General features: G+C 43.7%; 1 protein-coding gene across 1 annotated transcript in view; it reads left to right on the top strand.

Moving 5' to 3' along the window:
* The first annotated feature begins 5,658 nt into the window (after positions 1 to 5,658).
* Positions 5,659 to 13,478, top strand: part of LOC128382104 (collectin-12-like) — a 31,296-nt gene continuing 23,476 nt past the window's right edge. The window contains exons 1-2 of the mRNA XM_053342090.1: positions 5,659 to 5,699; positions 8,897 to 8,947. Of these exons, the coding sequence (XP_053198065.1) occupies positions 5,693 to 5,699; positions 8,897 to 8,947 (58 nt within the window). The 5' untranslated portion in view covers positions 5,659 to 5,692. The remainder of the gene's footprint in view (positions 5,700 to 8,896; positions 8,948 to 13,478) is intronic.

Genomic DNA, 13,478 nt, shown 5'->3' with positions numbered 1-13,478 from the left:
AGTTTGGCCTGACAGTCTTAAACTACTACTCACTTTTTTCAGTAACATGTTGGACAAGATTAGGGTGGAAATACTCAAATAAAATAAAACCAAAAACAACTTATGAGCGATTTACAGAAGGCACAGTAGGGGTCTCGATTCAGGCCTGTGAAGCAGGTAAACAAATAAAACCTTCCTATCATCTTGGCATGAATCCAGTTGAGATAAAAGCAACCTCAGAGAAAATGATTCAATTTATTAAGCCTAAAAAAAGCAAATAATATCCATCCTATCATGCCATTTTTGTTTATAATTGAGTTTATAGCCTTATTTAACCCTCCTGTTGTCCTCAGATCAAGGAAGGAAGGAAAGGAGGGAGGGAGAGAGGGAGGAAGGAAGAAAGGAAGGAAGGAAGTAAGGACAAAAGAGGAAGGAAGGAATTTAGGAGAGAAGGGAAGGAGGAAGGAAAGGAGTAGGATGGAGGGAGGGAGGGAGGGAGGAAGGAAGGAAGGAAGGAAGGAAGGACAAAAGAGGAAGGAAAGAATTTAGGAGAGAAGGGAAGGAGGAAGGAAAGGAGTAAGGAGATAAGGAAGGAAGGAAGGAAGGAAGGAAGGAAGGAAGGAAAGAAAGAAAGGAAAGGAGTCAAGCCTGTGAAGTTTCCTGAAATGTTGAGTTTTGTAAAATACTGCTGTGTTTTTCTCAAATATTGATGTTATGTGTTGTTTTGTGAAGTGTCGAGTTTTATTATATGTTGCTGCTTTTCCTGAAATGTTATGCTTTGTGAAAGTTTTGTGTTTTAACCCTCAGAGCCACAGTAACAGTAACAGTAACATACAGTCAAATAGCTCCCTCTCCCTCTATCATGTCTGCTAAACGTCCATATGATCGATGTACAAGCTGAAAAATCATCACTTGATATGTTTGGCCTGACAGTCTTAAACTACTACTCCCTTTTTGACCAAGACCTGTTGGAGAAGATCAGGGTGGAAATACTAAAATAAAACAAAACCAACTTATCAAGTATAGTAGAGGTCTGAATTCAGGCCTGTGGAGTTTCCTGAAATGTTGAGTCTTGTAAAATACAGCTGTGTTTTGCATAGTGTTGTGTAAAATATTGATGTGTGTGGTTTTGTGAAGTTTCGAGTTTTGTTATATGTTGCTGCGTTTCCTTAAATATTAGAGTAGGTTTGTGCTTTAACCCTCAGAGCCACAAGTGTAGTAGGGGTCTGAATTCAGGCCTGTGAAGTTTCCTGAAATGTTGAGTTTTGTAAAATACTGTTGTGTTTTGTCAAATATTGATGTTATGTGTTTTATGAAGTGTCGAATTTTGTTGTATGTTGCTGCGTTTTGTGAAAGTTTTGAGTTTTTACCCTCAGAGCCACAGTAACATGCAGTCAAGTAGCTCACTCTCCCTCTAACATGTCTGCTAAACGTCCATATGATCGATATACAAGGAGAAAAATCTGCAGAAAATCATAAATATACCTTTTAAAGAACCTCAAGAACCATCACAATGTTTCCTGTAACTTTACAGCTGACATAATCTACAACATCCTTCATACTGTATCAGCACTTCTAACACCTCTAACAGCAGATTTTCTCTCATACAGATCAATCTTCTAAATATCTAAACATGGCGGCGGCGGCGTGGTGAATGTGGAATTCCTTCATGCTTGCTTTCTCTCTCTCAAGTCTCAGCTCTCTGATAATCTGAGCCCACTGCTGAAAGCCTTGACCCAGCAAATAAGGTCCCAACCCCTGAATGAGGAGCAGCAGGAGCCGAGGCTGTAAGATACCTGACCCTCAGCTGTTTTTTATCAGCTCGCCACCATCTCTCTATCTGAGCCCTAATACCAGCCTGCTGCTCCAATTATAGCCAACAGTAAAATAACAGTTTTGAAGCCTTTAGGAAAACAAGTAATTAGTCGCTTTATCATGTGAGGCCTGTCTGGAATCTAATATGTGTTGGACCGGGTCAAACATGAGCTATTAACGCTGAGCCTGGGTTTGAAGGCGCTGTAGTAAAAACAGATCTGTCTAGCTTTTTTTTTTTTTTTTTTTTTTTTTTTTTTTTCAAAGCTCAGAGGACTTTAGAGCTCAGACATGTTGCTGTTATCTGCATCTTTTCCTTGGAAATCAATTGGTTTGAACTGAGCGAGTGTAAAAAGGGTTAACATCATGGCCTGGTGACACTAACCTGTACTGTTAAGATTAGGAGGGGGGGGGGGTTGAGGGGGGGTATGTCTAAATTTCTTTGATGTTTCTTGTTAGTCTGGAAGGATGCAGCTGTTTTCCTCCTTTGATCAGCGATCTGCATCTGCAGGCCCGAGAGATTATGGACACAGGAACTGTCGGGATTATCACTGCACCTGGAGGAGAGGAGGAGAGGAGGAGAGGAGGAGGAGGTGAGTGGAAAGGGAAGCTGCATGGTGGAAATCTTACTGTCTCCTCTTTATTTTGACAGATTGTGATCAGTCTTTCCTGCCTGTTGGGAGTAGATTAACAAACAGAAAATGACTGTCAGGGTGAGAGTAAACAAATAAAACCTATATCTGATCATCTTGGCATGAATCCAGTTGAGATAAAAGCACCACAGAGAAAATGATTCAATTTATTAAGCCTAAAAAAACAAATAATATCCATCCTATGGTGCCATTTTTGTTTATAATTGAGTTTATAGCCTTATTTAATCCTCCTGTTGTCCTCAGATCAAGGAAGGACAGAAGGAAGTAAGGAAGGGAGGAAGGAAGGAAGGAATGAAAGGAGTAAGGAGGGAGGGAGGAAAAGCGGAAGGAAGGTAAGGAGGGAGGGAGGGAGTAAGGAGGGAGTGAAGGAAGGAAGGAAGGAAGGAAAGGAGTAAGGACAAAAGAGGAAGGAATTTAGGAGAGAAGGGAGTAAGGAAGGAAGGAAGGAAGGGAGTAAGGACAAAAGAGGAAGGAATTTAGGAGAGAATGGAGTAAGGAAGGAAGGAAGGAAAGTAGGAAGGAAGGAAGGAAGGGAGTAAGGACAAAAGAGGAAGGAATTTAGGAGAGAATGGAGTAAGGAAGGAAGGAAGGAAAGTAGGAAGGAAGGAAGGAAGGAAGGAGTAAGGAAGGAAGGAAGGAAAGGAGGAGGGAGCAAAGAAAGAGGGGAGGAGGGGAAGAAGGAACAGTAAAAAGAGATGGGGTCAATTTGACCTGGGAGAGTTAATCTCAGTTTGTTTCCCAAACCGAATCGCTCCAAGAATCAGGTATTACTTTTCTTGATTTCCGTGAAGCTGTTTTCTTATTTCAAGTATCTCGTACAAATCTCTTGTAAATGTGTTATTTTATTCTAACTTTCCTCTTGTTTTATGGCTGTAAAGTTCTAATAAAGCTTAATTATAGAAATAAATGTCTTAAAAAGTGTAGGAATCCTTGTGATCCATCACATAAAAATAATCTCCAAACCACCAAAATTAACCTCCAGACTGCTACAGGGTCCAAATCTCCTTAAATTAACAGAACATGAACATGAAAGTGATTCTTCTCCCTTTTAAAGGAAATGAGATGTGAATATGTAAAAACATTGGGGAGGAAGGAAGGAAGGAAGGAAGGAAAGGAGTAAGGAGGAAAGGAGGAAGGAAAGAGGGAAGGAAAGAAGTAAGGAAGGAAGGAAAGGACAAAAGAGGAAGGAATTTAGGAGTGAAAGGAAGGGAGGGAGGAAGGAAGGAAAGGAGTAAGGACGAAAAGAGGAAGGAAAAAAAGAAGGAAGGAAGGAGGAGGGAGCATTGGGGAGGAACAGAGCTGAAAAGTGTCGCCCTTTCGATGTCGGTGTCACCCTCCTCCACCTTTCTCCCTCCAAAAAAAAAAACCTTTGAAATTATCTGTAATGGGTACCAGATTTTCACCCGGGGACGCGATTGCCATCAAACCCCCCCCCCCCCCCCCCTCCATACACCCCCCTCCAGTAACTTAATCTCATCTCCGGCTGGATTACTGCGGGGATGAAAGCAGCCCGCACCTCCTCTCTGCAGCAGGAGAGGAGGTGCGGGATCATCACGGCACACACTGGGACAGCTGTGTGGAGTAAATTAAAGGGTAACTCGGTGACTGTGTGGAGCTTTAAAAAGGAAACGTGGAGAGAAAGTTGGGAACATACAGGAAATGTGACACTCTGGCCTTCAATGTAAAGGATTAGCTCTGTGCATGGAGCTGAAATATAGTGAAATGTAAAGTGGCATTATTAGGGAAGGAAGGAATGGAGAGAGCGAGCGAGGGAGGAAGGAAGGAAGGAAGGAAGGGAGGAAGGGAGGAATAAGGAAGGAAAGAAAGAATGGAGGAAGGAAGAAAGGAAGGAAGGAAGGAAAGGAGGGAGGGAGGAAGGAAGGAAGGGAGAGCGAGGGAGGGAGGAAGGGAGGAATAAGGAAGGAAAGAATGGAGGAAGGAAGAAAAGAAGGAAGGAAGGAAAGGAGGGAGGGAGGAAGGAAGGAAGGAAGGGAGGAATAAGGAAGGAAAGGAGGAAGGGAGGAACAAGGAAGGAAGGAAGGAAAGGAGAGAGCGAGCGAGGGAAGGAAGGAAGGGAGGAAGGAAAGGAGAGAGCGAGCGAGGGAAGGAAGGAAGGGAGAGAGCGAGGGAGGAAGGAAGGAAAGGAGAGAGCGAGGGAGGAAAGAAGGGAAGAAGGAATAAGGAAGGAAAGAAGGAAAGGAGAGAGGGCGGAAGAAAGGGGTGGAGGAAGGAAGGAAAGAAGGACAGATGGGAGGACAGATGGAAGGAAGGACAGATGGAGGGAAGGAAAGATGAAAGGAAGGAAGGAAGGACAGATGGAAGGAAGGAAGGAAGGAAAGTAGGAAGGAAGGAAGGATAAATGGAAGGAAGGAAGTAAGGAAGGACAGATGGAAGGAAGTAAAGATGAAAGGAAGGAAGGAAGGAAGGAAGGAACAGTCAATTTGAGACACAATGGTTAACAAACATTGCTAATTGCTCTCCCCCTTCCTTTGTTCCTTCTTTCCTTTCTCTCTCTCTCCCTCCCTCCTTTCCTCCCTTCCTTCCTTCCTTCCTTCCTCTCTCTCCCTCTCTCCCTCCTTTCCTTCCTTTCTTGACTCGAGGACAACAGGAGGGTTAATATATGTATGTTTTCTTTTGTTCTCTGTGGGGTTTTTTTTATTCATAGTTAATTATAATGATTAAATTTCCAGCGGTGTGTTTTACTGTTTCAATACACTGACGTCATTTTATATAATAAAGTTAAACCGTTAAACTGTAATATATCATTATCAGTTACATACAAGTGATCAATAACCTCATTTCAGGCATCACTGCAAAAAAAAATCTATCTATCTGTCTATCTATCTATCTATCTGTCTATCTGTCTACCTATCTGTCTATCTACCTATCTCTCGTGCAGCAGCGCGTGGTTGTATTTTGGGGGCAGCAGCGGAAGTGTGATGTGTCTCTGTGTAACTTGACAGTGTTGAACAGGAGACAGCTCAGTTCAGCGCAGCGCTGCAGGACGACACTCATCGCATCACTCCTGCACAAAACTTCACTGAGCCAATGGGACTTTAAACGGACCACTCAACATGAAGACTCACTTATAAAAGAAAAAAAAACTTTAAAAAAACATTAGTTGCTGATATCAGTGCGCGTGGCTGCACCGTGGAGCGAGTTTTCACCATTGCACTGGATGCTGAGATGCGCAGAAAGTGACAGGGCTCCTCATCTCTTCTACAGTCCTCAACGAGCTATTAAACGCCATGAAAGGTACGTATAGCCCACGTGCATCTGACACTTATACTGCATGTTGTTTTAACTTTATTTTTTAAATTTATATTGACAGCTTTCTACGCTCGTTTTATTCAGTGCGTGCGTATTTCTTTGTGGTCCGCGACTCACATCTGGATGACATTAAGGTAGTGCAGAAGTTGTGAAATACTTCCCAACAGTTGAATCCAACTGTAGGAAATGAAAAGAGAGAATCGTGTTTGCACAATTAGTCTGTGTGTATCCGGGATTGAACTTTTTTAAAGGACGGGTTCACACAATTTTTCATTTCTGTCTAAAAAACGACAGTCAGGAGCACAAATAAACACTGAAACAGGTTTTTTTTTTCTTGCTGTAATCATTCCTCCTGTTCATACTGACCATTAGAAAATCCCTTCATAATGCATAATACAATGTAAGTGATGGGGGGTCTTCCTCCTGTGCAAAAACTGTGTTTAAAAGTTGATCTGAAGTCCAAATGAGTCAAATCAGGTAGATATATTTCAACATCTTTTACAGTTTACAGTCTTTTTAGTGCTAAAGTCTCTTTTTATGTTACTATACTTCCACCACAGCTCAACAGGGAAACACTAAAAGGGAATTTCATGCTTTAAAAAGACTGTAAATGTGCCAGATAGACTGCTGGAGCCTCATATATTCATGCATGTAGTATCTTTATCTAGCCCCCACCTAGATGATGCACAACAGACATTTTGCACTATAAAGCTCGCCACACATCAGCTTGAAGTGGACCATTAGAAGATCCCTTCATAATACATAATACAATGTAAGTGATGGGGGGCAAAATCCACAGTCTTCCTCCTGTGCAAAAACTGTGTTTAAAAGTTGATATGAAGTTAATATGAAGCTTCAGCCGTCCAAATGAGTCAGATCAGGTAGATAACTTTCAACGTAACAGTCCTTTTAGTGCCTAAGTCCCTTTTTATGTTACTATACTTCCACCACAGCTCAACAGGAAAACACTAAAAGGGAATTTCATGCTTTAAAAAGACTGTAAATGTGCCAGATAGACTGCTGGAGCCTCATGTATTCATGCATGTTAGTATCTTTATCTTGAACCACCACCAATGTGTAGCACCCTCCTACAGATGATGCACAACAGACATTTTGCACTATATAAAACTCGCCACACATCAGTTTGAAGTGGACAGGGAGGAGAATCATTGAGCCCAATTACACTGGAGGGATGATTAGGTGGCCACATGAAGAGAGCCAGGTTGGGAATTCTGCCAAACCACCAGGGGAGCCCCCCCCCCCTCCCTTTTTTTAAGTCTTTGTGAGAAGTGCCACAGGTTCTTTAATGACCGCAGTGAGTCAGGACCTCGGGTTTAAAGTCTCATCTGAATGACAGCATCTCCCACAGCACAGTGTCACGGGCAATGAACTGGGGATATTTGGGGATTTATTAGGACAAGAGGGAAGACTGCCCCCTACTGGCCTATTAACATCACATCCAATAGCAACTTTCACAGAGAGAGAGGGGGGGGGGTCTCCCATCCAAATATTAACCAAACCCCCAACCAAGTATATGAGCTTCAGATCAACTTTAAATACATTTTTGTGGATTTGTGTGGATTTTGGCTTCCATCACTTTACATTGCAGGGAATCTTTTAATAGCCAGTATGAACAGGAGGAATGATTAACCTTCATGTCGTCCTCCCGGGTCAAATTGACCCCGTCTGTTTTGACTGTTCCATCTGTCCTTCAACCCTCCCTCCTTCTCTCTTTCCTCCCTCCTTTCTTTCCTTCCCTCATTCCTTCCTTCCTTCCTTCCTTCCTTCCTTCCTTTCTCTTTCTTTCCTCCACCTACCTTCCTCCATCCTTCTTTCCACCGTCCCTCCTTCCTTCCTCCCTCCCTCCTTGCTTCCTTCCTTCCTTCCTTCCTTACTTTCTCTTTCTTTACACCATCCTTTCTTTCTTTCTTTCTTTCTTTCTTCCCCCCTTCCTTCCTTCTTTCCTTTCCTCCCTTCCTTCCTCCCTTCCTTCCACCCTCCTTTCCTCCCTTCCTTCCTTGACTCGAGGACAACAGGAGGGTTAAAAGCCTTTATATTTTACCATGTGTTCCTTCTTTCTTTCCACTGTCCTTCCTCCCTCCTTCTTTCCTTCCTTCCTTCTTTCCTCCTTCTTTCTTTCCTTCCTTCCTTCCTTCTTCCTTCCTTCCTTCCTTCCTTCCTTTCCTTCCTCCCTTCCTTCCACCCTTCTTGACTCGAGGACAACAGGAGGGTTAAAAGCCTTTATATTTTTGCTTTTACATCCAGTCTTAATGCATTTTATGTTTTATGTAAAGCACTTTAAAATACCTTTAGAGCTGAAATGTGCTAATCAAGTTACATTTACCTTGCTTTAAATCGAGGAAAACCTCCTTTAGTATTCATATGAGCGTCCGACTAGAAAAACAATGAACTTATCCTTTAATGAATTTGTGATATTTGAGAATCAACAAGATGCTGCTTCCGAAATTACCTTTTATAATATTGAAGAAAAGACCAAAGATGAGCTGTTAACACCACCTGTAGTGCATGTGATGAACAGACATCATCATTTCTACCAGTTTAATGGAGGCTGAAGAGAAACTCAAGTATAAAAACTCTCCTAGAAGATTTAATTCAGTTGACACAACCCTGCCATCTACCCCCCACCTCCCTTTCCCCAACCCCTCCCAACAATAAACACACACTCAGCTCATCCCTCCCTGTCTCCCCTCACCCATGTCGCCCCCCTCGGCTCCATCTGTTTACCATTACCACTGATGTTTTCTGTGCTCTGCTGCAGTGTAGTGTGGCAGAGTGTAATTAGGGTTTACTGTCAACAACCCAGAGAAACCGCAGCCTGTGGCTTTTACAGTTCTCTGGACCTCCTATCACACACACATGCACACACACACACACACACAGACACACACAGACACACAGACACACACATGCATATTACTAGACATCATAAGTCTACTATCTCCATAATCCTTATTGGCTGCCTCCACTCTGTTTTCAAGGATAACGTTATGAATTCTTGCCCTCTAGTGTTTTCCTTTTGGTTTTATTTTGTTTGTTGATTCCTACCAACTGCTTTTAAACACAATGCAACCCCCCCTCACCCCTAACCCCACCCCCCCAAAAAGTAATCCTGCATACAGTGTGACCTATTTATGTCATATGTTTCTGATTATGTCACGCAGACGACTTTGCAGACGAGGAGGAAGTACAGTCTTTTGGATACAAGAGGTTCGGTGAGTGAAAAGTGACCTTTCTTTTTTTCTCTTTTTTTTTTTTTTTTTTTTTTTGTTGGTAGAGAGAAAGAAAGAGAAAAGCCGGCACACTTGGAGCTCTAATCGTAAAACTTTTATTGTTTTGAGAATGAAATGTTGTAAATTAAAGCTGCTGAGTGTGTGTGTGGGCTTCACTCTTTTATCCTTGTTTAACGTTCAATCACCTTACCTTGATATTTATGGATGTATTACTCTTATAACTGATTCGTCCAGTTAAAATATTTACCACGGGGAGGACAGGCAGTTGGCCCATCCTGATACGAGGCTCGGTCAGTTATGATTTTTGCCTCTGAGGTCAGGGTTTGGGTTGAACATACATGTGGTTGACAGTCTGTGAGGTCCAGCTAACCACAGGACCAACAACTGCTGACAAGAGCTCACCAGGGAGGTTTCAGAAACTCTCTCTTCTCTGTCTCTTTGTCTCTTTTCTCCACTTAGATTGACTCACAGGCGTAATGTGTAATTTCTACCACTAGGGCGTCACTCAATCAAACTTATAATGAAAGCGTCTCTCTGTTAAGATTCCTCCAGTGTTCATCAATCAAGCCTATCCAAGTTACCCGTAGAGGTCTCCGTCTTTCACTAAAACAAACACACTCTGTGATTAAAACCCAGTAAAAACACTGAATTAAGCAGTTTCACGTTCAAAATCAGTGTTTCTGTGTTTCTCCCACGCTGTTCAGTGGACTCAGGATGTCCAGAGCCGAGCTGCTGCTGCTGCTAACGTTTGCTCAACTTGTTTCTTTGGTAACTTAAGATCCAGACGTTTAAGCAGGGTTTTTTAGCGGGAGCCTAATTATCCGCAGAAGTCTCGTTCTCCCTGAAGCAAAACGTTGCACAGGGATTAAAACCGGTAGAAACACATAATAAAGAGGTTTCACGTTCTGAGGACACAAGACGTCTGTCTGTAGGAGCCGAGCCACCGCGAAGGTTTGCTCAGCTTGTTCCTCTAATACAGAGGAGTCAAACACATTTTCATTCAAGGGCCACATGAAGACCAATCTGATCTCATGTGGGCCGGATCATTAAAAAGATGGAAGGAAGGAAGGAAAAGAAGACAGGAAGGAAAAAGGGAAGAAAGGGAGGAAGGGAGGAAGGAAGGAAGGAAGGAAGGAAGGAAGGAAGGGAGGAAGGAAGGTTGGAAGGGAGGAAGGGAGGAAGGAAGGTTGGAAGGGAGGAGGGAAGACAGGAAGGAAAAATGGAAGAAAGGGATGAAGGAAAGAAGGAAGGATGGACGAAAGGACAAACAGAATGAAGGAAGGATGGAAGGGAGGAAGGAAAGATGGAAGGAAGGAGGGAAGGAACGGAAGAGGGAAGACAGGAAGGAAAAATGGAACAAAGGGATGAAGGAAAGAAGGAAGGAAGGAAGAAAGGATGGACAGAATGAAGGAAGGAAGGAAGGAAGACAGGAAGGATGGACAGAATGAAGGAAGAAGGGGAGGGAGGAGGGAAGACAGGAAGGAAAGATGGATGGAGAGAAGGAATGAAGGAATGAAGGAAGGAAAAGAACACAGGAAGGAAAGTGGGCCGGATTAGACTCCTTGGCGGGCTGGTTCTGTCCCACGGGCCTCATGTTTGACACCCCTGCTCTAAAGTGACAGAGACCTCCATGTGTTAATGGGAATCTAATGAAGGACTCAGTTAGTATCAGGATCACTTTAATGGTTCTTGGACTCGTACTGGTATCGTAATGTCTTAAACAATACTCAGCCTTAACAAGTAGTGACTGTTACTTCACCTAAATTACCAAGAAAACAACACATTTTTCCACTCAAGTCTAGTTTTTGTTGCGTTACCATAGTAACCATAATTTTCTTTCACCATTCTGCCTCCATCCCAATAATAAAATGAAGGTGATTTTTCTTTTGTTTGTCATGCAAACATCAACATATGCCCACATTACTCTGCATAATCCAGGACAAAAGAAGAAGGAATTTAGGAGAGAAGGAAGGGAGGAAGGAAAGGAGGGAGGAAGGAAGGAAGGAAAGGAGTAAGGACGAAAAGAGGAAGGAAGGAAGGAAAAGAGTAAGGACAAAAGAGGAAGGAATTTAGGAGAGAAGGAAGGGAGGAAGGAATTTAGGAGAGAAGGAAGGGAGGAAGGAAAGGAGGGAGGAAGGAAGGAAGGAAGGAAGGAAGGAAGGAAGGAAAGGAGTAAGGACAAAAGAGGGAGGAATTTAGGAGAGAAGGAAGGAAGGAGGGAGGAGGAGGAGGGAGCAAAGAAAGAGGGGAGGAGGGGAAGAAGGAAGAAAAATTTAAGAAAGAGGGAAGAAGGAAGGAAAGAAGGAACAGTCAAAAGAGACGGGGTCAATTTGACCCGGGAGGACGACAGGAGGGTTAAGTTAAAGTCAGAGTTTCACAGAGTTACCATAGTAACCATAGTTTTCTCTCACCATTCTGCCTCCATCCCAATAATAAAATGAAGGTGATTTTTCTTTTGTTTGTCATGCAAACATCAACATATGCCCACATTACTCTGCATAATCCACAGACCTCTCTCTAGATGTCTCTCTGGACCTCTCTCTCTCTGGACCTCTCTCTCTCTGGACCTCTCTCTCTGGATCTCCTGAGCACATCGTCCTCATGACTCATACTTCCTGTGAAGAGAGGGGAAAAAAATATGTCTCTTAGCAATTTGGGTGAACTGAGCTTTTTTGAAACGAGCATCTTTGGCCCGGTCTTTTCTTTCCTGGCAACTCTAGTATAATCCATCCTGTCTTTCTCCATGCCTTTTCTCACGAGATAATCACACGTTTGTTTTCATACGTGCCCTTTTTTTTTTTTTTTTATGACGCACAACCCCCCCTACATCGCAAATACTGATTTCACAGTAAACATTTGCATTTTCATCGTTTTCTTGTTTGATGGAGTGAATTGTCAGCGGTTTTGTCCGGCAAGCTGCCCAAAAATCTAAAGATATTGAGTTTACTATCATGTATATAGGAAGGAAGGACCTTTCCTTCCTTCCTTCCTTCCTTCCTTCCTTCCTTCCTAACCCTAAGGGCAAAAGAGGAAGGAGGGAAGAAAGGAAGGAAGGAGGAAAAAAGTAAGGACAAAAGAGGAAGGAAGGAAGGAAAGGAGTAAGGACAAAAGAGGAAGGAAGGAAGGAAAGGGTTTAGGAAGGAGGGAAGAAAGGAAGGAAGGAGGAAAAAAGTAAGGACAAAAGAGGAAGGAATTTAGGAGAAAAGGAAGGGAGGAAGGAAGGAGTAAGGACGAAAAGAGGAAGGAAAGAAGGAGGAGGGAGCAAAGAAAGAGGGGAGGAGGGGAAGAAAGAAGGAAAAAGAAAGAGGAAAGAAGGAACAGGAGGGTTAAACAAACTATTCTTCAGTTATCAATCGACTAAGTGTTGCTCCTCAGGTCATGATCATTGGTGCATGTTTGCCATCAAGTGCATGAACTCATTGTTTCTGGATATATAAAATAAACGAGGGGGGGGGGGGGTTAGGGTTGGGGGGGGGGGGGGGCACAGATCATACACACACTCAAACACATCATTATTACTGTGTGCTCCATCATTGTTCTGTTGATTCAACATTGAGCCTCGATCGTGTCTCTGTACTCAGGGTGTTGCTTCAGTATGACTCATTCACACACACACACACACACACACACACACACACACACACACACACACAGTTCGCCCAAGGTCCATGAGAACAAGAAGGGGGGAAGTAGTGGACTTGCAGCACCAGCAGAGACGAATTCAAACTGTGTTCAAACACCGTCTCTTTCATCCTGGTCACCCGAGTAGACGCATCCTGTTTGTCTTACTCTGAGAGCGCGTGCGAGTCCAGCTCATGGATTAGATTAGAGAGCCTGTTGGGGAGGGAGGGGGGGGGGGGCCAGGGGGGAGAGGGGGAGCCAAATCCAAACTCTCCACTTTTAACTTTATTCAAATGAACTCTTGACATTTTCGGAGGAGTAGGAGGAGAGCGCCGCTGAACTTTTGAGCCGAGCGCTGTTGGTCCTCTTTGGGACATGACAGCTGTTTGGAAAGGGGTCTGGAAGGAAGGAAGGAAGGAAGGAAAGGAGTAAGGAGGAAAGGAGGAAGGAAGGGAGGAAAGGAGGGAGGAAGGAGGGAGAGAGGAAGGAAAGGAGTAAGGAGGGAGGGAAAGGAGTAAGGAAGGGAGGAAGGAGGGAGGGAGGGAGGGAGGGAGGGAGGGAGGGAGGAAAAGACGGAGGAAAAGAGGAAGGAAGGAGGAAGGAGGGGTGGGGGGAGGAAAGGAGGAAGGAAGGAAAGGAGTAAGGAGAAAAAAGGAAGGAAGGAAAGGAGTAAGGAAGGGAGGAAGGAGGGAGGGAGGGAGTAAAGGAGGAAGGAAGGAAGGAAAGGAGTAAGGAAGGAAGGAAGGGAGGAAAGGAGTAAGGAAGGAGGGAGGGAGGGAGGAGGAAGGAAGGAAGGAAGGAAGGAAAGGAGTAAGGAGGAAAAAGGAAGGAAGGAAGGAAAGGAGGAAGGAAGGGAGGAAGGAGGGAGGGAGGGTGGAAAGGAGGAAGGGAG

Source organism: Scomber japonicus, chromosome 21, assembly GCF_027409825.1.
Source record: "Scomber japonicus isolate fScoJap1 chromosome 21, fScoJap1.pri, whole genome shotgun sequence".
Classification (NCBI taxonomy): Eukaryota; Metazoa; Chordata; class Actinopteri; order Scombriformes; family Scombridae; genus Scomber; species Scomber japonicus.
This window is presented reverse-complemented; position numbering and strand designations above follow the sequence as displayed.